The following is a 26,763-nucleotide window of genomic DNA, read 5'->3' as shown; positions in this document are numbered from 1 at the left end:
CCCCAAATGCTTGAGGTCACAAGGTGGGCGAGTGCATGTTCTTTCAGTACACGAGGCTGCCAGACCACTGCATACCAAAGCTGATCGGCTAAGCAAAAGCGTTAGTGCCAAAAACATGTGCATCCAGAGCTGTTATTAGGGTGAAAGCAGCAATATTCCTTTAAAAATCCAAACTATCATTACCGTCCTGACATGTCATTTTGAAATTATTTGAATAGATTGAGACAGTCATGCTGTCTCACCCCAGGGCTCTTCTGGTCTGGCACAAATAGTGCTATATTGAGAGACCTCATGTGCCATATGAGATATATAGCTGCCACCTTTGGCACATAGTGGACAGATGCAGATATAGACGCATAGCCTTGAGAAAAGCCTGACCTCAGATGACTGCCTTCGGCGTTAACCTCCATCGACCATGGGAATGACTCCATGCATTGTTTAGAGAGCCATTGTGGTCTGTCAGATGTTGTTTCTCTAAAACAAAAGGGTGAACTCGCAGTAAATAAGTCTCGTTTGTAAGTCTGCTTTGAATCAGCAATGATCAATAGGCTAGTTTTGAATCAACCAGGGCGAGGTGAAACTAAAACAATATTGAAGGGATTTTAAACTCTGGAGTCAAATAGTTTACATTAGCAGAGGTCCTCACAATTGAGAGCAGTTTACAAGTGGTTTCATTTTTTGATTAGACATATGCATCATGGGAATGTTTTAGGTGATAAAGTCGGCATGAAATAAAAATTCATCCTAAACGCAATTTCTTTGACCTTATTGTGAACAATTCATCAATTCTTAATCAAAATGACTTTATCTTCTGGTGACAGATTCTCCAATCATTGTTTCCACTTAAACTCCACCCCTTTCTTACAATCAACTACAAGCTTACAGAACTTCAGAATCTGCCTCCTTCTAATCACCCGCTGCGCTGAAACAAGACTCCACCCTACATTTTTCTTTGTCAGTAATCTGTTTCCCTTAGATGTGGAAGCCTGTTTCTGCCATAGATAAAAAATTGTAATTAATTGATAATTTATTTTTCCCTCACAAACTTGCAAAGCTAAGACGAAAATTCTGAATTGTTTAAACTCACAATTGAGAGAAAAAAGGCTTGTGAGAAAATTGTGAGCTAAAATGTTGTAATTACTTTCTTTGTCTTTTATGAAAAAAGTCAAACTGCATTATGTAAACAAAATTCTGATTTAATTGTGAGAAATATACAGAATTAGGTCACTAGAGTTTTTATCTCACAATTCTGCATTTTTGTCCTCAGAAATGCTAGTTTGATTAATAGCGATACTGAGCAAGAAAAAACATGTTGTAATACAGAAGAAAAGCTACTTCCATTTTATTGCGACTTTTAACTGCATGTAGATTTACAAAAAATACAACAAGGGTCCATTTTTGGCGAGTCTGGGTTATCAATCAAATAAAATTTTGTTTTCCTCCACATGGAGCAACAGTACAAGAAAAAAGGCTTCTTAACTTTTTAAGTGCTATTCTTTTTACTTCAGCAACACTTACTGAACTTTTATTTTGTAGATAATTAAAATCAGTAATATTCTAGTTTTTAATCAAACCAAGCATGTACTTTTGGCATTTTCAAATGCTCATTTTATATCTAGCCAACAAAGACTTTTATTTTGTACATACAGTAATAGTTAGATGTCAGAATGCTACAAATCACCAACCTAATAATAAGTAAAGAGTAATAATAAGGTTCACGTTGTGACATATTGTGACAGTTGTATGTGTGACACTCCTCCAGTTCTGACATTTCATCCCATCAAGTTCCTAGCATGGTTTGGATGGGTCGCTACAGGCTGGCGAAATTGTTTCTGTCCTGAGGTGACCCACATGATGTTATTTTCAGTCTAAACATATTTAGCTCTTACCCATGGAGCTCATTCTACTTGGCAGTAGAATTTCTTGCTCATTGGCAGTTTCTTCGTCCTAATAACTGAGGACCTTTGTGTCACTGCAGTAGATAAAAAGAGTGCTGAATTTACCCAATATTTTAATGCCCTTTTTTGATAGTAACCATCCAATTTTTTTTTTTTTTACAAATTATTGCACTAAATATTCAAAGGAAAATACTTTTGCAAACTATGGAATGGTGCTTATGCAATGTCATTTAATCCTATCATAAGCCTTGAGTCTTGAGTAACTCCACATTCTCCACAATAATAATTGTCTCACTGAAAACAAACAGAAATTAATATTTTATTAGAACATCATATAAGGAAATGGTCTAAGAATCAAGTCTATGTGGGATTAGTAAATAATTTCAATTGATATGAAATGCATCTTTAATCTGTTTTAAGGAAAGAACATTGATCTTAAAGAGCTCAAAGTTTCACTTGACTGTTGAATGAAAGTGTCACCTTGGGTAGTTTTAAGAGCATGACACAAGCAAAATGTCACACGGATCTGACAAGCATCTGAATTCTGCCCTTTCAATCTTGGCAACAACATCCATGCTCTGAAAGAACTGTCCCCTAAATGCATTTCAAGATGCAAGGTGACTTTACCAAATAACATTTCATAAACCTATCTAAACATGCCAAAATGAGATCCAACAATAATACAAACTTGTGATATGAGATGACCACTGAAAACAAAGATATTCTAAACAAAAAAATCTGACCTTCCTTTCTTTTGTAAAACACAAAAAGAAATAATTTACTGAATATCAGGGCGGGTGATTTTAATACAATGGAAGCACATTGTGACTCATTTTAGCATTTAATAAGGCACCCAAGAGTGTAAGCAAACGTTTCCACAAAGCTAGTCATATAATTTCCAAGGTAAATTTACCATGAGTCACAATTTTCTAAGTAAAGTTAACCATGAACTTATATTGAATTCATCCAACCAGATATTCATTCAATTATCTTCTTTGTGTTCTGCAAAAGAAAGAATGTCAGACTGTAAATAATGACTTTTTGACTTGCTTTAACGACAGTACAAAATTCACCTGTAAAAAAGTTGTTACTTTCTTGGAATGGAAGATGAAAAGTAAATCTATTTACAATTAAAAAAAAAAAAAAAAAAGATATCACCTAAAAGCGTATGCTGTTGCATTTTTATTAAAAACCAATGTAATTCAGTGCATTAATTGTAAAAGAAAATAACATTTCAAAGCAATGGGAATTTTTTGCACTCTTTTGTGACTTTTTGTTGTGAAGGCCATAGGGATAAATCTCGTGCCGAAAATTCATGTTCACTGTGAATGTCAAATTTTTAGTTATTTGCATATAAGGTTCTGTATATTTAAAACACTGTCACTTCCTTCCTTTCCTTTGGAATCCTGAGTAGAAATGTCCACACAGATCCATTCCTGGGAAAACCCTTCATCTGCTTACAAGGTTTCCACATTTTCCCTGAGATGGTGTACTCCAGAGTCATGGTGCGGTTCAGTGTGAACACAGAGTCCCCTCTCACTACAGCAGTGAACAGTGCCCCTTTGCTGTTCCCATAGTGCCCAGGCATTGACGTCCACTGTCCAGTGGTGATGTTGTAGCAGTCCATCAAACAGCGCAGGAAATCGTCTTGGGGTCCATTGCGTATGATGTAGAGGTTGTCTCTGTGGGCCACCATGCAGTGTCCGTAGCTTTGGTGCTTCAGAAGTGTACTCACCAGACACCACACATCATGGTTTGGGATGTATTCGTAGATTTCGTTAGTCTCCATTGGCTTCCATAAACACACAAAAATTCGGTTCATAGCTTTGGTGCATGCAACCCCAGCGACCGGTCGAGGTAAAGGTGCTGCAAAGCTCCACTCCTTTGTGGGAACATTATATATCTCAACCGAGGACATGGTGGTTCTTCCAGACTCTCCTCCAATGGCGTAGAGGCAACCTTCTATCCCAATTAGGGTGAAGTTGTACCTTGGCTGTCTGGGACCTGGCAGCAAACTCCAGGTGTTGGTGACAACATCATAGCAAAAGCTAGCATCGACAGGTATCTTTTCAACACCGTGCACACCTCCAACAACGTAGAGTCGGTTGTCCAAAACGGTCAAACCAGCCAGAGAGGTGCTGACTTCCATTGGCAAGGCAGTGAGGACCTTCCAATCTTCATCATCCTCATCAAGGTAACATACTGTCCTTGTGGCGGCAAGAGGAAGCTCATCCACAGAGCATGTGGAGTGTGAACCCACAGCCACAAATGCACTAGGAACCAGAGACTCCACATGTTTAATCAGCTCCTGAGGAAGTTTGTTCAAGTCCTCTTGCATGTCACGATACATATTGCGGATGAACTGTGCCGAACTCTCACAGAGCTCCAATAAGCCATAGGTGGCCGAGGCTTGGTACATGAGCAGGCAGTTGTCGGAGTTGAGAAGATCCTGAAGATGCCTTGCAAGAGGTTCAGCCTGGAAGAAAGCAGCACATTCAATGGCTTCCAAAATGTCCTCACCATTCAGAGTAGGTCTCTCACCATTGGCCACAGCCAGCATGATTATGAACCCTTGGGCTTTGAGGTTCCTCACGTGAATCTCTTCTTGATGGCACTCTACCATCCCCGATCTGTAAAGTGCCCTGAAGTATTCACATTCTCTTAGCAGTAGAGACTTGTTTGTTTCAAAGACACTGTCTCCAACTCTTACCTTGACAGTATCCATGTCTAGCAGACTGCTTGATCATTGGTCCTGTGCTGTTTGTTTATCAATACTCAGTTGTTTAAAACACAAGATATTCAGTTTTAACGGTGAGCAATTGTCTACAAAATATCCATCAAAACTCTAACCTTACCCTGGCATTTACACTGAAATGTCCCTCGCTTGTCAGTTAACAAAACTGTCCTCCCTCCAGCTGGCACATGATGTGCCGGGCTCCGGTTTTGTTACTAAGATAGCACTGCCTATAGATAGCAGCAGTGTCTCATGACAGACATTACAGAAATGAGCAGTGGCTTGAGTGAGGAATAACATACTTATTCATAACACTTTTAAGGTCAATGATATGAATTACACTACATCTGTGATTAATTGTGCTGATTGGTTGTTTGTTCTTGCTGGCGGCAGAGTGATTGTATCCAACAATTCAGTTAACTCAAGCTGCTAGATTCTATGAGTTTTTATATTGAGTGATTTTAGAAGTGCTTGCTAAGACACAGCATGTGCTATGAACTTGAATGATACCTAAAAACTCTGTTGCTTGCAATTGGATATTTAAAGGTATCGTTCACCCTAAAATAAATTTGCTGTTATTTTACTAACCCTCAGGCCATCCAAGATGTAGGTGACTTTTTCACTGAAACTGTGGTCCTTGGTGATTCTTAAAATGCAAGCCTGTTTTTAAGAATTAAAAAAAGCGCATCAAGGAACACAAAACTGTAGCTCCTTACAAATTATTGAGGTCTTATGAAGTGAAACGATCAGTCTGTGCAAGAAACTGAACATTATTTACAACTGTTATTTTGCAACCATCCTTTAAAAAAACATAGGATGGACATCAAAAGAAATGTAAATCTCAACATAAATCTCACTGATTTATGCTCAAGGTTAAAGTCAATGGTGTGCCATATCAAGGGAATATAATGACCCAAGTGTACATCCACACATTTTATCCAAATTTTGGGATAGTGTATAAAAATGCTGGATGTAAACAACAAGATGCACATAAAATTCCAAAATGCACAAACACTTTTTAAAGTGGACTAAGAAAAGTTGAAAAGAAAACAGTTCATTGAGGGCTGAATGAGTTTCAAACTGTATTATCAAACAAGCGGTTTCAATTTGCAGCTGGTTTCAACATAGATAGCTCGCTATTTGAATAAAACCACATCTGAGCCATATACAGAGTCCAAGGAAACAATTCCCATGTCTTGTGTTGACATGCCCCAAGGAAGAGAGGGTTGGAGTGAGCAGCAGCTCATTATTAATTAAAGAGTCATGCATTGAAATGAGTTGCTGTGAACAGAGCTATTTTTGACAAGGTAAAGAAGGTGTTGTTTTACATGACAATTTTAAACAAAGTATGTTACAGATATTTCATGAAGACCATGAAGAATCAAAACAACTTGTGGAAAATAGACATTCAATACCCCCTTTAATTAAAAAAGAATCAGCGATGTAAACTTAACAAATTTACCAAATAAATTCCTTGATGCACATCAAAGGAGTCATGTGACTTGACTTTGCCTCAACAAGCTTTGTGAATGAAGCATTTACTCAGATGATTGGCTACTACTGTACGGAGGCCCAGACAGTCAGCACAATTTAAGTAAATTGCAAACACTATTTAGTAATTCGTTAACTCAATTTAAGCACATTCGTAAATATAGGAGTAAATTCTGAGTAATTTGCATGTAAAAAGGATTCACAAATGCTTCGTACTAGTCACATTTGATAACTAAACATGTATGTTAATGAATTCCAGCCTTTAGTAAATAGGGCGCTTGTGCACGCTCATTCACAATTAGCATAATCCCTGCCGATGAATTACAGCTACATAAATTGCGTGTCCAGGAATGCAGTGGAATATTCCGGTCTACTTTCTCAGGTTTGGCTCCAGTATATTGCATAAATGCTAAAAAAAATTAATAGGCCATATGCCTAACAATAAATACTCAATAACTTGTGTACACCAAAGTGTTTTTAGCCAGCTGCTAAAATGTCCTGCGCTTTTCTAAAAATGGCCATCTTGTGGCACTTGAGAATGCTTTGGTGGCAGCGTTTTTTCCAGAGGCGCTTTGGTTGCTATGATTTGGAATATCCACGGCAGTAAAGTATTACTAGTATCTCATTTTGAAGAATATTTCTGAATATAAAATGCAGTGACCAGCAATATTAACTTCTCTTTTGTTGTTCAGCTGTTGTACAAGAAGGAGATTGGTCGGTGTAGTATTTGTCCCCCCCCTCCTCCATTGATTGGACAGCTGGGTAAAAAGTGACCGTGATAAATGCTGTTTTACCCAAAGCTAAACAGTTTTCAACTCTTTATATAAAAAATAAAAAAAAAACAACCTTGTAAAATATTATTATGGCAGTGCATCAAAAGTCATTGTCATCAGTTTGCCAAAAAGAACACAGAATGTTTTACACATGGCAAGGAGCAGTGTGTAAATTTACAAATTTGTTGCCTCGTTTAAAGCACATTGTGTACATGATCTATTAATTAAAGATTAATTAAAGTAATTTTTCAATTTGTCTTTAAAGATTTTAATTTTGTTTACTTTGCTATCGTGAGTCCATCTTGAAGACTTCATCAGAGCGGTTCAACATTAATGTTTTGTTGAGGTTTAGCTCTCTATCACAGTAGATCAGATACAGCAGAATACATCCCAACATGGGTCCACTCTCTGCTTTAATAAAAGGCAATTAACCCTCCTGCAGTGCAAGTTATGAGGTAATTGCAGGTCAGTGTTCATGCTGCGAGGCTTTCATATATCTGTGAGAGATCAACCTGGGTTACCCAGAGTGCTCAGATTCATTATCTACACACACCTAGACATGGGGGCTCGACGGGGTGCCCTCATGCTGTTACTATGGAAACCATACCGTCTGACTCTACCTTGTCTGTCTTGAGCATCAAGAATTCAACACAAGTCAGCCTAAACGCTTATAGCACTTATAGTGTCTGCGTGACTGTTGAACTTTGACACACACACACGGGACACTGAGTATAACCACGCTCACGTGTCCTAGTCCTTCACAGCTGCTTGTAATGTGAATTTGCACTTTAAATGGCCACACGTGATGAGGACAGTGGAGACGCTTGAACTATGTGACCCTTTTTATTCATTCAACTATTGGTGATGAAAATGATTTATAGAATGAACAAGATTGGCTGCAAAAGACATGATTAGAATCAGAGTCTAAAATTAACAACACATGCTTTAACTAATGTGAGCTAAATGTATAACAAATAGTGAAACAAAGGGCACAGCTTGATTTCTAACCATAACAAGTCAAAAGGTCAGTATGTGGTTATGTTCCCCATGCTGAGTCATGGTGAGCCATGTGCTGGACCATGTGAACTCTTTGTTTTGATCATGTGATGGCAAATCCAGCAGGGGCTAGGTAACAGGTTTGGGGCAGGAATGTGTTCACTGTTGTAAACTCATTGTGTAAGTTGGCTATTATGAAAGCCTGCAGCGAGTGTACCGGAAAGATCCAGAAAATTCTAATTCTGCTGTTTATTCCCCATTTCTCCCTTCATTAAGTTTGCGGATGACACAAGTGTAGTGGGTCTCATTAGCAACAGAGATGAGACCAACTACAGGAGCGAGGTGAGTCGCCTGGCCGGGTGTTGCAGTGACAATAATCTCTCTCTGAATGTGGAGAAGATGAAGGAGATTGTTGTTGACTTCATGAGAGTGCACACTCAACATGTTCATCTGACCATCAATGGTGCGACTGTGGAGAGAGTGAGCAGCACACGGTGTGCAGGAAGCTGAACTCCCTCCCGACCTTGCCCTCCCTCGCCTCTTTTGCCCCAGGCACGATTAAACTCTGAACCCCCTCCCCTCTTTTGCCCCCCACCCCAAGCTCCCACATCCCCAGGTCCTTTCATCCCCCTCTCCCACTAACAAACTGCGGCATTGGTCGGCTCACTACCTCATTCAACTACCTCTTCAAACAGTTTAAATAAAGAACTGTTCTCTGAGCTTTATTTATATAGCTTTATTTTGTTTTAGTTTTTTTTACATGCCCTTATTTGTATAGTTGTATTTTATATTTAATCTGTATCTATCTGTATTTTTAGGATCTACTGTTAGTGTTATCTGTATTCATCAAGGGTCTGAGAGTAATGCAGTTTCAATTCTCTGTATGTATGTGCTGTACAGTACATATGAAAGAATTGACAATAAAGCAGACTAGTGTTGTCACGGTACCAAAATTTCAGTATTCGGTACCGATACCAGTGAAAATCAACAGTTTCCAGTACCAAAGCAAAACACAAAAATATCCTAATAAAAAAAAAAAAAACTTTTTATACTTATTTACAATTGTGTTTAAAAATTTTCTACAAGTAATATAATTATAAAAAACAGTATACAAGTTTTACCAAAATTTAATTTGTCTTTTAATTCAATTTAAACACGTAAAATTTTTTGGTAAATAAAAGGGATTTGCTATTAAAATTAAAACATGGAAGAAATATTGTTTCATTTTCATGACTGGGTTTTGAGATTCTGTCCTCATTTTCTGCTTCGCGGAAATCATAGCGCTGTATGCGTCAAGAACCGGGTTGACCGTGTACTCTGTACCACCGGTACTTAAAGAAACCTGGTACCCTGACATATTCATTATTTTAGTACCGACTTGGTAACGAAGTACCAGGTCTTTTGACAACACAAAAGCAGACTTTGATTTAGTAGACAATGTAACTACAGAACAGTCAAGTATAAATAGGAAAAATATAGAATCTCTTTGGTCATTTTTGAGCGAGATGCTAACGGTCTAATCAGATTCAATGATCTATGCTAAGCTAAGATAAAAGTGCTACCGCCAGACCCGGAGATCGTCTGAATGGATTCGAAAAACAGTAAAACTCAACTGTTTAACTGTAGGGGAGTTTCAAAAAATTATTCAACTGAATTAAATTCAGTAATTTTTTTTTTTTAATCCACCCTAATAATGTCATTGGTGCTTTCTGGATAGCACACTTGGTTTCGGAAAACAAAGCAATAATGTGATATAAAACATAAGGTGTTTGAAACACACCTACAAATAAATGTTAACACATAGCCTGTTAAATCAGCTCTCAAAAATGAAAATGTTTGTCATCACTAAACCGATGTTTTGAAATTGGGTCCCAGAGTGGATATATTTGAAAACGCCGCCTTTGCGTTTCTTCTCGACGGCGAATCCGTACATTTTCTGAAAATATGGCGTCATCAGCCCACGTCTCGCCCCTAGTCAAACACCACTACATCACGTAACAGCAACAAAAACATGAACAAACACTGAACGCTTACATTAACACGGATTAATAAATGTATTGTTCCATGTTCGTTTGTGTACCATGCGCAGCAAATCCATGTCTTCTTCTCCGTTTGAAGTGTATCTCTGTGGCAGAATTACAGCGCCACATGCTGGTCTGGCATGTATACTACATCAGTTTCGTGTGGACGCGGAGATTTCTTGAGACGAGGGAAAAAAAGATCGGGGTTCCGTCTCCATGTGGACGGGGCCGAAGAAGTAACGGGTACTTACGGTTATGGATAGAAATGCAGCGGAGTAAAGAGTACAATATTTGCCTCTAAAATGTAGTTGAGTAAAGTCATGAGTAGCCTACTCCCCAAAAAATGATACTCGAGTAAAGTAATGATCCCTCAAAATTGTACTTAAGTACTGTACTCAAGTAAATGTACTCCGTTACTGTCCGGCTCTGTATATCATGTTAATATATTGCCATAGTTAAATTCCATAACATGCCAATTACATGTGATACCAATTTCACATGTTTGCACATAAATAAGATCTTGCATAATTGCAGAATTCGTTAATTCTTAGTTTTTTTCTTGATAATAGAAAATATGAGCTAGGCATCATGTATGACAGTCAAAAATGGGATATGAGCTACAAAATGACCAGATCCTGCCATTAACTATATAGAAGACATATCTTGTATGTATAGGGCTTATATGTGGATATGAAGAAGCAATACAGGAGACCTATATTTCCTGTATATGCACATATATGCACCTCAATTTTGCCTATATGTGGCATATATACGCGTATATGCAGCATATATGCAGTATATATATATTATCATATATGTGCATATATGCAGAATATATGTGCATATACACTGCATATAGGTTTCATATATGCGCATATATCCACATATAGGTTCTTTCCATGTGGGACAATTAGAAACCACATCTACTACGGAGTAAAAGAAACAAGCTTACACATCCAAAGCAAGCACAAGCTTAGAATGCTTTAAAGAAAGTGCGTGGGAGGATATAAAGATAGAAGGTGAAACGCTCTATCAAAAGGAGAGATTGTGTGTTGTTGTTCCCTACCAAAACACATGCTGGGACCTCTGTAGGAACCAAACCACATCAAACGGTTGTGTCAGTTTGATTCCCAGCTGCATAAAGGAGTTCGTGACTTCTACAGCCCACTACAAAGAGGGTAGAATGAATGCTCTGCCAACGGTAAAGAAGATCTGTACATTTAGTCAACGATAGCAAGACCTACAAAGCACATTTGGCAGGGCGTTTGAAACATGACGGAGTGTGTTTCTGGTGTTCCATTTGAGTAACGCTACCACCTGTTTCTTTCAGCAAGTGACCTCTGAATGAATGTTAAGCTGCCCAAATACTCAGATCTAGTGTTTCTGAGCTGAAGTCAATACAGCAATCGACAGCCTCTTTACATTAGGTTTCTATGGCTAAACATTGTTTATGCAAGGTTCTTCTGAGGGTTGACTGTCTGTTCCTTATTCTAATTTTGCTCATTTGTGAAATTACACCCCTTAAATGCTCAAGAGTTAATCATTCTAGCTTTTTAATTAACGAAACAAAGTCATAATTATGGACCCTTGATGACTGTGCTAATTTCTCTATTGATTAGCAGAGGAACTAAACAGTGGGTCGCTTTTTAATTGCCATCTGCTTGACTGGCGTTTTGGAGTCACTAGCAGATGACAGTGGGAGACGCCCCCGGGGTCTTCATAATAGTGACCAAAAATCTATGCCCGCCTCCCTCCCACCAGCAAAGAACAGTTTCTATAAATAAATCACGCAAACAAAATGGAGATTTAAAAAAAAGAAATAAGTTACTTACTAAATAAACAAACATTTCCATTATTTCGTCAGAACTTACCTTTAAATCAGACCCCTGAAATTTGAATAAGTATATAAAAATGTAAGTATATTGGCAGAACTTGCATGCTTAAATTCTAAAAGTTTTTTTTATAATTTCAAATTTAAGAATGAATGAATGAAAAAAAAATTAAATGAATGAATTGATACTAATTCAGTTATATTGCCAGAATTTACATGTGTAATTATAATTTTTTTTTATAAGTTTAAATAAATTAATGAATAAAATATAAAGTACTTTGCGAGAAATTATATGCTTACATTATAAATTTTTCTTTCTTTTTCAAATCTTAAATGAATATATAAATAAATGTCAGTTATATTGCATGGACTTGCATGCATAATTACAACATTTGATTTATTTTTTCAAACTTTAACAACATTTAATGTATATTGCCAGAATCTTTTCATATCTAAAATAAATAAATACAATCTTAGTTATGATGCAAGAACTTACTTTTTTTTTTTTTTACATTTAAAATAAATAAATACACACATAAATAAATACACTCAAACAATTGGTGCAATATTTATTTTGAATTTCCAGGCAAATTTAACAATAATTACAAAAACAAAATAAAAGAAATATGTCAAGCAACACACACAAAGTAAAATTCTGAAATAGTTTGGTATTTTGTATGTAGTAAAAACTTACATACAATTTGTGCAAACAATTTAAATTATATTGACAGAATATGAATGTTTAAATATTAAAAAATGGTTTTGTACACAAATGTTCATTTACATATTTTAGTTTTAGTTGATGGACTAGATAAATAATTAAAAAAAAAAAAAAAAATTTAAGGGGTCATATGATGTGATTTAAATTTTTTCCTTTCTCTTTGGAGTGTTACAAGCTCTTGGTGCATAAAGAAGATCTGTAAAGTTGCAAAGACTAAAGTCTCAAATCCAAACAGATATTCTTTATCAAAGTTCATGCCCCTAAAACGCCTCGTTTAAACATGTGCCCACATGTCTACGTCACAATGTGGGAAGATTTGCATAACACCGCCCAAATGTTCATGCAAAGAAAGGCATAACTTTTATTCTCACTGTTGCCAACTCCATGTCGTGAAAACGCTGTGTGTTTCATTGTGAAAGTGAAGCTACTTTGTTTGGCCTTCCAAAGGGGACACAACCAGAAACCAGTGGTTAAGTTGTATTTACAACACTGTTGTATTTAAATCAGATATTCAGATGTATGCAGCACATTTCACGGAGGACGAGGTCTGTTTCCTGTGAGAAATGCCTACAATATCAGTGTCTGTTTCTATAAAGTGGGGCAGCTACAACTTTGAAAGGACAGTCTGGTGCTTCTGACTTACAGTCTGTAAGTACGAAGTACATTTACATATTTCTAGAATTTTCCACTGATGTGGAGGTATGTCGAAATCTGTCAGGCAGTGTAAATGTCTTGGGAAAGTAATAAAACTCCTCTTTGTTTACACATCAACACTACTAGTGTCAATAGAAATGATTTTCTGCAAGTCAATTCATTCCCAATGGCATGCATTAAAAAAACGACAGCGTGTCCCAAAACACACATTCTCATATGTCGTTTACTACCTCTTTTGTTTACTCTCTGTGGCCATGTTATGTGAATTATAAGACGCTGTGTGTTTCGTTGTGAAAGTGAAGCTACTTTGTTTGGCCTTCCAAAAGAGGACACAACTAAAAATCTGTTGTGTTCAACCCAAATATTCAGATGTGTGCAGTACATTTTATGGAGGACGGAGACTGTTTCCTGTGAGAATAACAATATCGGTGTCAGTGTGGCAGTCACAACTTGCAAGGACAGTCTGGCGCTTCTGACTCACAGTCTGTAAGTACGAAGTACATTTACATATTTAAAGAATTTGCCATTGATGATTCAAATGCGAGTTTTGAGCAGTGTAGAGTAGCATTTGTTGTTTCTCTGATCACAAATGCAGACATGGTTTTATGTTTACGTGGCGCGATAAGCAATGCAACGCAACGCGTTGGATATTCTGCCATGATTCTAGTTTGAAAGGAGTGTATATGTTCCATTAAAATTGCATTAAAGTGTGCAAGACATGAATTTATAATTGTATTTATTTACCGAGGTATATGAATGTCACACTTGCTGTCTGTGAAGACGTTGCAGGCAGCAAATCCATGAATGAACGTTGGGAAGTGAAGTAAACTTCAACAGATTTCCCCTGCTCAGGGAGTAGGGAGCAATGAACATGGTGCAGGGATCATATCAATCGGAACGCAGTTCATGCACGTGTCTATCTCTAAACAAACTGTTTATATGAATCAGGTCTGTTAACTAAGAGAGACATGCAAAATATGCAGAGCAGGTGGGTGCGAGGACTGGGATTGGGAACCGCTGAGGTAAGGGGCGTAACATTTGTCACATGCTTGAGGCATTCAGCCAATAACAAGACACTGGATAGCTGGCCAATCAGAGCACACCTCGCTTTTCAGAACGATGAGCCTTGTAAAAATGGGTTACAGAAAGACTGGGCTTAGAGGAATAGTAATAATGTACGGTATGTGGAAAATAATGTTTTTTTTCTGAACCGCATAAACACATTGCATTACACCAAATACACAAAATAATGTTATTTTTAGCAATGCCATATGACCCCTTTAAAAAAATCTACTACAAGTATCCATACGTGTAAACTCTCTCATGTTTAAAAGCACCCAAAGGATAGTTCGGTTACTTTATCATTTCTATACATATTTTATTGACTTTACTATTATTTTACAATGTGTTATAATAACAAATGTGGAGGTGTGTCGAAATCTGTCAGGCAGTGTAAATGTCTCGGGAAAGTAATAAAACTCCTCTTTGTTTACACATCCACACTACCAGTGTCAATAGAATTGATTCCCTACAAGTCAGGCTGACAACAATTGTTAATTGTACCACTCTGGGGGATGCAAATACACAATTCATTCATCTTTAAAGACATTTATTCCCAATGGCATGCATTAAAAAAACAACAGCGCGTCCCAATACACACATTCTCATATATTTCCCAACTAGCTCTTTTGTTTACTCTCTGTGGCCATGTTATGTGCATTATAAATATCGAGCTGTCACTCTGGTGTAATGTTTGAGTGGTGGGCTGAGGATGGGGGGTAGAAGCACTCTAGATGTTACTGTCAAATTGACTGACATTTAAATTAAGGGTTAAAATTAGAGTATCAGTGACTTTTAGAGTATTTAATGTCCGATGTCAGATGCTTCAGACCACTGAACATCAGTGTGCGAATTTTCATTGGCTGGCGTAAGCCAAGTAAACTGAGGAATGAGTTCATTCAAAAAACGTTCAGGATTGATTAAATTATGAAAAAGTCTCTATATTATGGTGTCACACAAAAAGAAAAGCTGTGTTTGTTGTAAGATAAGAGAATTATTCTCTTTGAAAAAACAGGAGACAATAACATGTACACTACTGTTCAAAAGTTTGGATTCTGTAAAAATTTTTCAAACATTATTGAAAAAAGTCTCTTATGCTCACCAGCAGCATTTATTTAATAATTTAAAAGAAATATTATTACAATTTAAAACATCTGTTTTCTATTTGAATATATTTGACAGTGTAATTTATTTCTGTGATGCAAAGCTGAATTTTCAGCATTATTAGTCTTCAGTGTCACATGATTCTTCAGAACTCAATCTAATATGATGACTTCTGTAGAAACATTTTAGGAATGCAAAAGTATTATGATTCTAACGGATACCAGAGAGCTGATAATTATCATAATCATGCTATGGTCAATATGCTATGGAGCCAATATCAAAATAACAAAATTATATACTATTTAATCCAACTAAATGAAAAATAAAAAACTAAAACTAAAATCAAGCATTACAACAATTTAATGTGCAGTATAAAAAATAAATGTATATTCATTTTGAGATTTACATAGATTTAACAGTGTTATTAAATTATTGTTTATATGTTTCGATATCAACCAAAATCAGCCAATGACAATTAAAAAAAAAAAAAAAAAATTTATTCTACTAACCGATATGGTACCGATATGGTACCGATATTGTGCAACAATAATAAATGTCATAAAAAACAAAGCCGCTTATAGAGCTAAAGAAATACACACCAATCTCTAAAAAGTAGATGTGTAATATGTTACCTTGGCTATTTAAGGCAGGATTAAAATTGTCCTAATTGTTGGTACTAGTTAACACGGTGGCTGATTCTCTTATATTCTAGATCAGCTCCCAGAAATGGCATGCAATGCATGTTCCCTTTCTCTGCTTCCTTCATCCTCAGATGTGATATATGAGCAGATACATCCATCCTTCTCTGGCAAGAGATAAGAGAAAGTGTGCTCAGAGTGGGACAGTGTTATAAGAGCAGACCAAGCTTTCTTTTGGGAGAGCTCGGAGTGACCTACATTCTACAGCCCCCAGTCATAACACTGCAGGATCATGTGACTACTGCCCTCAGTCAAAACAATAACATGAGGAGCAGCGGCTAAGGCTGGGGGCGGGGCTCCGGGATGCTTGCTTGCTAGCGGAGGCTTTGATGTCCTAACTCTTTGCAGGTGTTGAGAGAAGATGGCTGGGTGATAAACTCTCTCTTTACATGGCAACCACGAAAACACAACTGCTTGTTATTTTGGGGAAAAATCTAGCAAATGTCGGACAGGAACCTTTAAAACGAACAATTTTTGGTGTCAGGTTCTCATGACTCGACAGAGTTCTTCATTATGTTGGGTTGATGTAAGTTATATGACACTGTAAAAGCAGCAGGGACCAAGGAGATCTTAAAGGAACAGTTCACCATTTACTCACCCTAATGTCCAAGTTGTGTGGAACACAAAAGAAGACTTTCTGAAGTATGTTCACACTGCTCTTTTACATGCAAAAAAAAAAGAAAAAATGTTTTTTTTAAGGCAATATGATTCATCAAAGCTCATTTTAATCAAATGATGTGGTGTATTTCAGGGGGAAACAGGAATAAGAACATTTAGGATTAATTTATGAAAATGAATGAATGTTTTCTATATGATGATGTCACAAGGCGGAGAAAGTTAAAGGAATAAGAGAAGTTTTTGAAAGAATTCATTATTTTTTTATTTATATTTTTAAGTAGTCTCTTATAAGACTTTAAAAATATAATAATATTGTGAATAGTTTTTAACATTTAAAATAACTGTTTCAAATGTAAATATATTGTAAAATGTAATTTATTCCTGTGATCAAATCTGTATTTTCAGCATCATTACTCCAGTCTTAGATGTCACATCCTTTAGAAATCATTCTAATATGTCGACTTGCTGCTTAAGAAATATTTATGATTATTATTATTATTGAAAACAGTTCATATTTTGGTGGAAACAATTAAAAAAAAAAATTCAGTATTCTTAGAATAAAACAGAATTTTCCTAACACAATGGAAAAGTCTTAAAATTATCTTTTTTTCATTCAGTTTAATGCATCATCACTGAATTAAAAAAAGCTTATAACCCACATTACATTACTGGTAAAACAAATATTGGTTTAATATGATGCAAACCAAGCTGACTAAAGTTTCCTCATAAAAGTCTTGGTAATTATCAACCCTTTTTAAAACAGATATTTGGATTACATCGATTGAAAAGTCACAGCTCAACATGTTTCAAGGTCCAAGCGACACCATTTGCATTTTGCTTGTCTTGTGTTTGCCAACTGGCAGTGGTGGTCCTTTATGAATGATGCACTCTCACTAAAATAGTGTCAGGATTTGGTAGAAATCAGAATGTGTCTGACCTTGTGCTGACCTCTGATGTGACAAAAGGAAGTATAGGCCCAGGCTGACCCTCTATAGGGTTTAATTACATTTATGCTTTAGGTGTAATATGCTGTAATGCTGCACTCTAGCATATTGTCTATTTGTTACCCAGCGCTTCTCACCCATATGTCATCTGCTTGGACCTTTTTCCTAGAATACTTTAATCCATGGAGATTAAAAACCCTAATTTAATGCTTAAAGCCCACCTGTTTAAAGTGCGGTTATTCTGGTCACAGTGTCTGCAGAATAAATACAAATCTAAATAATATATACATAAATATTAATCATCCCTCAACAATGTAATGGCTTTGAATCATCTCCATTTGGGGGCTTTTCTTAACAAAAATTGGAACACATTATTCCATTATGTGATTAGTAATTAATTTCCATATGTTAATTAATTGAAACACATAATTAATTCTATTTTTATATAAATTGACACCTTTAGTTTCTATAAATAAATACAAAATATATCCCACAATATACATTTCAAAATAATATAAATTATTTTTATGTATGATTATTTATTATAATCTACTTATTATATTTATTTATTTGGAAGAAATAATAATTGTTTTTAACTAATTATGATTAATTGCAATAATTAATGGTATAAATTCATTAATTTACACAATTTAATTTATATTTACATGTGTATTTACAGGTTTTAATTGTTGTAAGGCTCAAATAAATAACAAAACTTGTCACACAGTATATATTTCAGAATTATATGATCGAAGGAATGTGGAAGATTCATACATTTCTGAGAGGCTACATAATTTTTTTAATTTAGATTATTTAAATAGTTAATGGACTCAGTTAACTGATACATAATTAAATTGCATTTTTTTAATTGATTTATAGCTCCAAATGAATAAGAAAACTTGTCCTATAATAAATGTTTCAAAACTATATAGTCAAATGGATTTGGGTAAGTAAAGGATAGAGGCTACATGACATTTATTTTGGTTATTTTTAAACATGACAAAGTAGTCCATGCGACATCAGAGGGTCCGTTAGAAATTGTTGAAGCATCGAAAATACATTTTGGTCCAAAAATTAAAAAAATGCCAACATTTTTCTGCATTGTCTTCTCTTCCGTGTCTGTTGTGAGCCCGTTCAAAACACTGCCGTGTAGTGATGTCTGGTTCGCGAACGAATCATTCGATTTAACCGGTTCTTCTTGAACCAGTTCACCAAATCGATCTGAATCGTTTGAAACAATTCACATTTCCAATAAGCATTAATCCACAAATGACTTAAGCTGTTAACTTTTTTAATGTGGCTGACACTCCCTCTGAGTTCAAATAAACCAATATCCGGGAGTAATTCATTTACTCAAACAGTATACTGACTGAACTGCTGTGAAGAGAGAACTGAAGATGAACACCGAGCCAAGCCAGATAATGAACGAAAGATTGACTCATTCTCGAGTCAAGAACCGGTTGCATCAGTTTTCGGATCACCAGTAGTGATGGGAAGTTCGGTTCTTTTCCGCAAACCGGTTCTTTCAGACAGTTTGATTCAATAAACCGGTTGAAAAAAAAACGGTTCACTGGTTCTTTTGCGCTCGACGTAATAACGTCATTGGCGATGATTGTCCTTCATTCAAGCCTTCGGTTTACCTGCACTCATAACATTAGCACAGAATCAGTTTAGAATCAATCACCAAAAGAACCAGTTCGGTTCAGACGCTGTGTGTGTCAGTTTGCTTCACACTGAATCACGCACGCGCAGTATTATCAGCTTCTCGGATCTCGAATTGGACACGTCCGACAGAAACGGTTCTCGGTTCAGTGTACTGGTGATCCGAACACTGATGCAACCGGTTCTTGACTCGTGAACGAGTCAGTCTTTTGTTCGTTATCTGGCTCGGCTCGGTGTTCATCTTCAGTTCTCTCTTCACAGCAGTTCAGTCAGTGTACTGTTTGAGTGCATGCATTACTCCGGGATATTGGTTTGTTTGAACTCAGAGGGAGTGTCAGCCACATTAAAAAAGTTAACAGCTTAAGTCATTTGTGGATTAATGTGTATTGGAGACGCGAACCGTTTAAAACGATTGATTTCGATTTGGTGAACTGGTTCAAGAAGATCCAGTTACGTCGAGTGATTCGTTCGCCAACCGGATATCACTACACTGCTTTGTTTTGAACGGGCTCACAACAGACACGCAAGACAAGACAATGCTGAATAAAGTCATAGTTTTTGTTATTTTTGGACCAAAATGTATATTCGATGCTTCAACAAATTCTAACTGACCCTCTGATGTCACATGGACTACTTTGATGATGTTTTTCTTACCTCTTACCTGGACATGAACAGTATACCGTACACACATTTTCAATGGAGGGACTGAAAGCTCTCTGACTAAATCTAAAATATCTTAAACTGTGTTCCACAGATAAATGGAGGTCTCACGGGTTTGGAACGACATGAGGGTGAGTTATTAATGACATAATTTAGATTTTTGGGTGAACTAACCCTTTAAATTACTTGTTTTAATTGATTTACAGCTCTAGTTTCTTTAAATAAATAACAAAATTTGTTAGACAATACAAAATTATATAGCCAAAGGTATTTGGTAAAATAAAAGCCGACATGTCATTACATTTCATTTCAGTAACTAATGGAAGTGAATTAACTGATGAATAAATTAATTGCATCTTTTAATTGAATACATCTTTAATTGAATCACTTTAAATAAATCACTCAAGCATGCAAACACATAAATGTAATTTTCCCCAAAAATGAATACCTGGTAATGTGTATGAAAATCCATATATATATATATATATATATATATATTTTTTTTTATTATTATTATTATTTATTTTTATTTTTTTCAGGTTTTGAAAAATCAAGGACAGCATGTGGTTTGGAATGGGTGCATTTCAACTAACACATGTAATAGGTGATTATATTCTTCCCATCTTTAAATATGCTTTAAATATGAATGTATGTTCCATCTGGATGAAAAGGTAAGTGATTGTCTAACCCTGCCCTCCAGTTAACCTCTGAAGAGGATTCAGAACTGTGCACTATAAGCCCCTATTGTTGGCGAAAACAGTGGGGGTCTTTGTGATCAGTCAGATTAGACATGTAAAGCTGCATAAAGCCACTTTTGCTACAGGTTATCACATTTTCATCAGGAATACATCAGACAGAGATCATTATGACAGACCAGCTGCAAACAAGATTCCAGTGTTGCTGAGTTTACTATGGTACGACAGACATGCCAGGATCAAGTATGAGTTTAAACTCACCAACTAAATTACACACTGTGGATCCATAGAAGCTTTTTGTTCATTTGGACACATGTGCTTTGGCCTTACATCAGGTAATTGCTGAAAGGCTTGAGGGATTTCCCTCCTTATTGCTCCAGTGTGTCTCATAAAAGCTTCCCAAAGCCTTGATGTCCTTTTCAGGTATGACCTAATGAAACTGGCATGAGATGAAAGTGAGGATATGCTCTTTTTTTATGGGAAAGTAAGAAGAGAATGAATGGTGCACATTAACTGTCAGATGTAAGATGTTCAGTCATGGCTCATTACATTTTATTCTTAGCAGCCATTTGTAGCACTTTACATAAAGTGCAGTTGGAATTTATGTTTAATTGCACATTTTATTCATCCTGGTCTGAGATGTAGTTATTATTTTTTAGACGTTTTATGTTAAGGCTAAGCATTGATTTGACTGCAGTTTGATATCAGTGTCTAATGGGTCTGGGGCGCACAGCTGGAAATGATGGAGTCTGTTTGCAGAGGCCGTCTTATCATATGAATTTTTATAACAACGTTCATCCTCTATCACAGCAGGGGATCACTGTTTACCTTGTCTCCCTGTCTTTGAGACATCCTGTCTGCGTACTTCCATCAGCCTCTTTCCAAATTACCTCCTTAGATGAGCGAAATGTTCAGAATTGATCTGGACAAAGAGATAATCCCAGAAAATAAATCTGCAAAGCTCCAGTCATATGCTTGATATAAGGATCTGCCCGCTTATTTTATGTAGACTATCATATAATTTTATACTCTATATTCGTGGAGTACTGAATACTTTATGATGTTACACCATACAATTAGCCTATATGATCATTCATTATGAATCATACAACTGAAACTAGATGAAGTATACAACTGAGTCTACATCAGATGGCTGGCTATAATGTACAGCAGAACTGTATGACTTTGTGTACTTATTTATTTATTATACACAGATACAACACTTAGGGACATAATGAACACACATGGTCAGTCAGACAGACAGACAGACAGTCAAAGAGACAGACAGACAGACAGACAGTCAGAGAGACAGACAGACAGACAGACAGTCAGATGGACAGAAGACAGACAGACAGTCAGAAGGACAGACAGAAAGACAGACAGACAGACGGACAGAGAGACAGTCAGACGGACAGACAGAAAGACAGACAGACAGACAGACGGACAGAGAGACAGACAGTCAGAGAGAGACAGTCAGAGAGACATACAGACAGACAGTCAGATGGACAGAAGACAGACAGTCAGACGGACAGACAGACAGAAAGACAGACAGACAGACAGACAGACAGAGAGACAGACAGACAGTTAGAGAGAGAGAGAGAGAGAGAGAGAGAGAGAGTCAGAGAGACAGACAGACAGACAGACAGTCAGATGGACAGAAGACAGACAGACAGACATTCTGACAGAGAGACAGACAGACAGAAGACAGACAGTCAGATGGACAGAAGACAGACAGACAGACAGACATTCTGACAGAGAGACAAACAGAGAGACAGTCAGACAGACAGACAGAAAGACAGACGGACAGAGAGACAGACAGTCAGAGAGACAGACAGACAGACAGACGGACAGAGAGACAGACAGACAGACAGTCAGAGAGAGACAGACAGACAGACAGACAGACAGACAGACAGACAGATGGACAGAAGACAGACAGACAGACAGACAGACAGATAGATATTCTGACAGAGAGACAAACAGACAGACAGCCAGACGGACAGAAAGCCAGACAGACAGACAGACAGACAGACAGATAGATAGACATTCTGACGGAGAGACAGACAGTAAGACAGACAGACAGAGAGTCAGACAGACAGACAGACAGAAAGACAGACAGTCAGAAAGACAGACAGTCAGACATACAGATAGACAGACAGACAGAAAGACGGACAGACAGACAGACAGTCAGAGAGAGAGACAGACAGACAGACAGCAAGACAGACAGACAGACAGACAGAATGACAGACAGTCAGAAAGACAGACTGACAGAGAGTCAAACAATTCTAAAAGTTTGATTTGCTGATCAAAACATTTCTTCTTATTATTATTATTATGTTAAAAACAGATAAGCAAATTTCCTTTGAGGAATATAAAGTTAGTAGAAAAAAAAGCATTTATCTGAAATAGAATCTTTTGTTACATTATAACATTATATATGTCTTTATCATCACTTATGATCAATTTAAAGATGATCAACAACAACAATAATAACAAGCTTTATTAATATTTATTATGAATTATTTATTGTTGTTGCTAAAAAACAACATTATACTCAACATTAAAGCTTTTTGAAGGGGCACATGGGGGGGTGTTATTCATGTTTGTCATGTCAAAGTCAAAGTTAAAGTCACCTTTATTTATATAGCGCTTTAAACAAAATACATTGCGTCAAAGCAACTGAACAACATTCATTAGGGAAACAGTGTCAATAATGCAAAAATGATTGTTAAAGGCAGTTCATCATTGGATTCAGTTACGTCATCTCTGTTCAGTTAAATAGTGTCTGTGCATTTATTTGCAATCAAGTCAACGATATCGCTGTAGATGAAGTGTCCCCAACTAAGCAAGCCAGAGGCGACAGCGGCAAGGAACCGAAACTCCATCGGTGACAGAATGGAGAAAAAAACCTTGGGAGAAACCAGGCTTAGTTGGGGGGCCAGTTCTCCTCTGACCAGACGAAACCAGTAGTTCAATTCCAGGCTGCAGCAAAGTCAGATTGTGCAGAAGAATCATCTGTTTCCTGTGGTCTTGTCCTGGTGGTCCTCTGAGACAAGGTCTTTATAGGGGATCTGTATCTGGGGCTCTAGTTGTCCTGGTCTCCGCTGTCTTTCAGGGATGTAGAGGTCCTTTCTAGGTGCTGATCCACCATCTGGTCTGGATACGTACTGGATCCGGGTGACTGCAGTGACCCTCTGATCTGGACACAGACTGGATCTGGTGGCCACGGAGACCTCGGAACAAGAGAGAAACAGACAAATATTAGCGTAGATGCCATTCTTCTAATGATGTAGCAAGTACATAGGGTGTTATGGGAAGTGTTTCCGGTTCCGGTTTACCTAATTAATGCAGCCTAAAAATCCTTTAACGGATTTGGATATTAAAAGCATCTTAGTACGTTATGTGTATGCCAGGTTAAAGAGATGGGTCTTTAATCTAGATTTAAACTGCAAGAGTGTGTCTGCCTCCCGAACAATGTTAGGTAGGTTATTCCAGAGTTTAGGCGCCAAATAGGAAAAGGATCTGCCGCCCGCAGTTGATTTTGATATTCTAGGTATTATCAAATTGAGAGTTTTGAGAACGTAGCGGATGTAGAGGATTATAATGTAAAAGGAGCTCATTCAAATACTGAGGTGCAAAACCATTCAGGGCTTTATAAGTAATAAGCAATATTTTAAAATCTAAACGATGCTTGACAGGGAGCCAGTGCAGTGTTGACAGGACCGGGCTAATATGGTCATACTTCCTGGTTCTAGTAAGAACTCTTGCTGCTGCATTTTGGACTAGCTGTAGTTTGTTTACTAAGCGTGCAGAACAACCACCCAATAAAGCATTACAATAATCTAACCTTGAGGTCATAAATGCATGGATTAACATTTCTGCATTTGACATTGAGAGCATAGGCCGTAATTTAGATATATTTTTGAGATGGAAAAATGCAGTTTTACAAATGCTAGAAACGTGGCTTTCTAAGGAAAGATTGCGATCAAATAGCACACCTAGGTTCCTAACTGATGACGAAGAATTGACAGAGCAACCATCAAGACTTAGATAGTGTTCTAGGTTATTACAAGCGGAGTTTTTAGGTCCTATAATTAACACCTCTGTTTTTTCAGAATTTAGCAGTAAGAAATTACGTTTTTTATATCGACTATGCAATCCATTAGTTTTTCAAATTGGTGGGTTTCACCGGGCTGCGAAGAAATATAGAGCTGAGTATCATCAGCATAACAGTGAAAGCTAACACCATGTTTCCTGATGATATCTCCCAAGGGTAGCATATAAACTGTGAAGAGTAGCGGCCCTAGTACTGAGCCTTGAGGTACTCCATACTGCACTTGTGATCGATAGGATACATCTTCATTCACTGCTACGAACCGATGGCGGTCATATAAGTACGATTTAAACCATGCTAATGCACTTCCACTGATGCCAACAAAGTGTTCAAGTCTATGCAAAAGAATGTTGTGGTCAATTGTGTCAAACGCAGCACTAAGATCCAATAAAACTAATAGAGAGATACACCCACGATCAGATGATAAGAGCAGATCATTTGTAACTCTAAGGAGAGCAGTCTCAGTACTATGGTACGGTCTAAATCCTGACTGGAAATCCTCACATATACCATTTTTCTCTAAGAAGGAATATAATTGTGAGGATACCACCTTTTCTAGTATCTTGGACAGAAAAGGGAGATTCGAGATTGGTCTATAATTAACTAGTTCTTTGGGGTCAAGTTGTGGTTTTTTGATGAGAGGCTTAATAACAGCCAGTTTGAAGGTTTTGGGTACATATCCTAATGACAATGAGGAATTAATAATAGTCAAAAGAGGATCTATGACTTCTAGAAGCACCTCTTTTAGGAGCTTAGATGGTATAGGGTCTAACATACATGTTGTTGGTTTAGATGATTTAACAAGTTTATACAATTCTTCCTCTCCTATAGTAGAGAATGAGTGGAACTGTTCCTCAGGGGGTCTATAGTGCACTGTCTGATGTGATGCTGTAGCTGACGGCTGAATGGTTGCAATTTTTTCTCTAATAGTATCAATTTTAGAAGAAAGGTAGTTCATAAAGTCATTACTGCTGTGGTGTTGGGAAATGTCAACACTTGTTGAGGCTTTATTTTTTGTTAATTTAGCCACTGTATTGAATAAATACCTGGGGTTATGTTTGTTTTCTTCTAAAAGAGAAGAAAAGTAATCGGATCTAGCAGTTTTTAATGCTTTTCTGTAGGATATGTTACTTTCCCGCCAAGCAATACGAAATACCTCTAGTTTTGTTTTCCTCCAGCTGCGCTCCATTTTTCGGGCTGCTCTCTTTAGGGTGCGAGTATGCTCATTATACCATGGTGTCAAACTGTTTTCCTTAACCTTCCTTAAGCGTAAAGGAGCAACTTTATTTAAAGTGCTAGAAAAGAGAGAGTCCATAGTTTCTGTTACATCATCAAGTTGATCTGAGGTTTTGGATATGCTAAGGAATTTGGTTACATCAGGAAGATACCTTAAAAAGCAGTCTTTTGTGTTAGAAGTGATGGTTCTTCCATACTTGTAACAAGAAGTAGAATTTACCGTTTTGGCTATATGAAGTTTGCGCAGAACTAAATAATGATCTGAGATATCATCACTTGGCTGAATAATTTCAACACCATCAACATCAATTCCATGTGACAGTATTAAATCTAGAGTATGATTTCGACAATGAGTAGGTCCAATCACCAGTGTGATTGTATCAAATATATAAAAAATATGATTCGGCTTTTTTTTGTCGTTTGGAAGCTGCATTTAAAATCCACTTGGCTCAGAAATCTGAGGGGGCACTTTGAATGGGAATCACGCCTCTGATCATTCTTATTATTATACAGGCACAACCCTGCAATATTACTCCAATTAGTCACAGCGCAATTATATAAACTGTGCAACGTGGTTAGTCTTGTTATATAGCCTAAGCGCAAATCTCTCAAAGGAGGTATCCATGGGCGTCTCGCACTATTCACCAACACACTATCACTACTGATTCATACTTCAACATTTACAGTGTAATTCTAAATTTTATTGAGCAGTATTTCTTTCTTTTTTTCTTTTCTTGAAACTCTAAACAATTTTGAGAAGTGCGTTTGTTTTTATTTTGTTAGAAGTTCGTCTATCCTTCGCGGAGGGATCTGTGCAATGCGTCCAGCGCCCAAGCAAACACGAGAATTAAGAGTTA

At 36.9% G+C, this 26,763-nt stretch overlaps 1 protein-coding gene across 1 annotated transcript; it reads right to left on the bottom strand.

The window, feature by feature from the left end:
* Positions 1-3,029: 3,029 nt before the first annotated feature.
* On the bottom strand, positions 3,030-4,839 carry kbtbd13b (kelch repeat and BTB domain containing 13b). Its single transcript, XM_059536219.1, has one exon. The coding sequence runs from the start codon at positions 4,621-4,623 to the stop codon at positions 3,268-3,270; it is 1,356 nt and encodes a 451-aa protein (XP_059392202.1). The 5' UTR covers positions 4,624-4,839; the 3' UTR covers positions 3,030-3,267.
* Positions 4,840-26,763: the final 21,924 nt, after the last annotated feature.

The sequence above is a fragment of the Carassius carassius genome, chromosome 43, assembly GCF_963082965.1.
Source record: "Carassius carassius chromosome 43, fCarCar2.1, whole genome shotgun sequence".
Taxonomy (NCBI): Eukaryota; Metazoa; Chordata; class Actinopteri; order Cypriniformes; family Cyprinidae; genus Carassius; species Carassius carassius.
The sequence above is the reverse complement of the archived record's forward strand: the minus strand, read 5'-3'. Positions and strand labels throughout refer to the sequence as shown.

Excerpts from the sequence above, each read along its gene's own strand:
- kbtbd13b (XM_059536219.1), bottom strand. The coding sequence starts at position 4,623 with ATGGATACTGTCAAGGTAAGAGTTGGAGACAGTGTCTTTGAAACAAAC.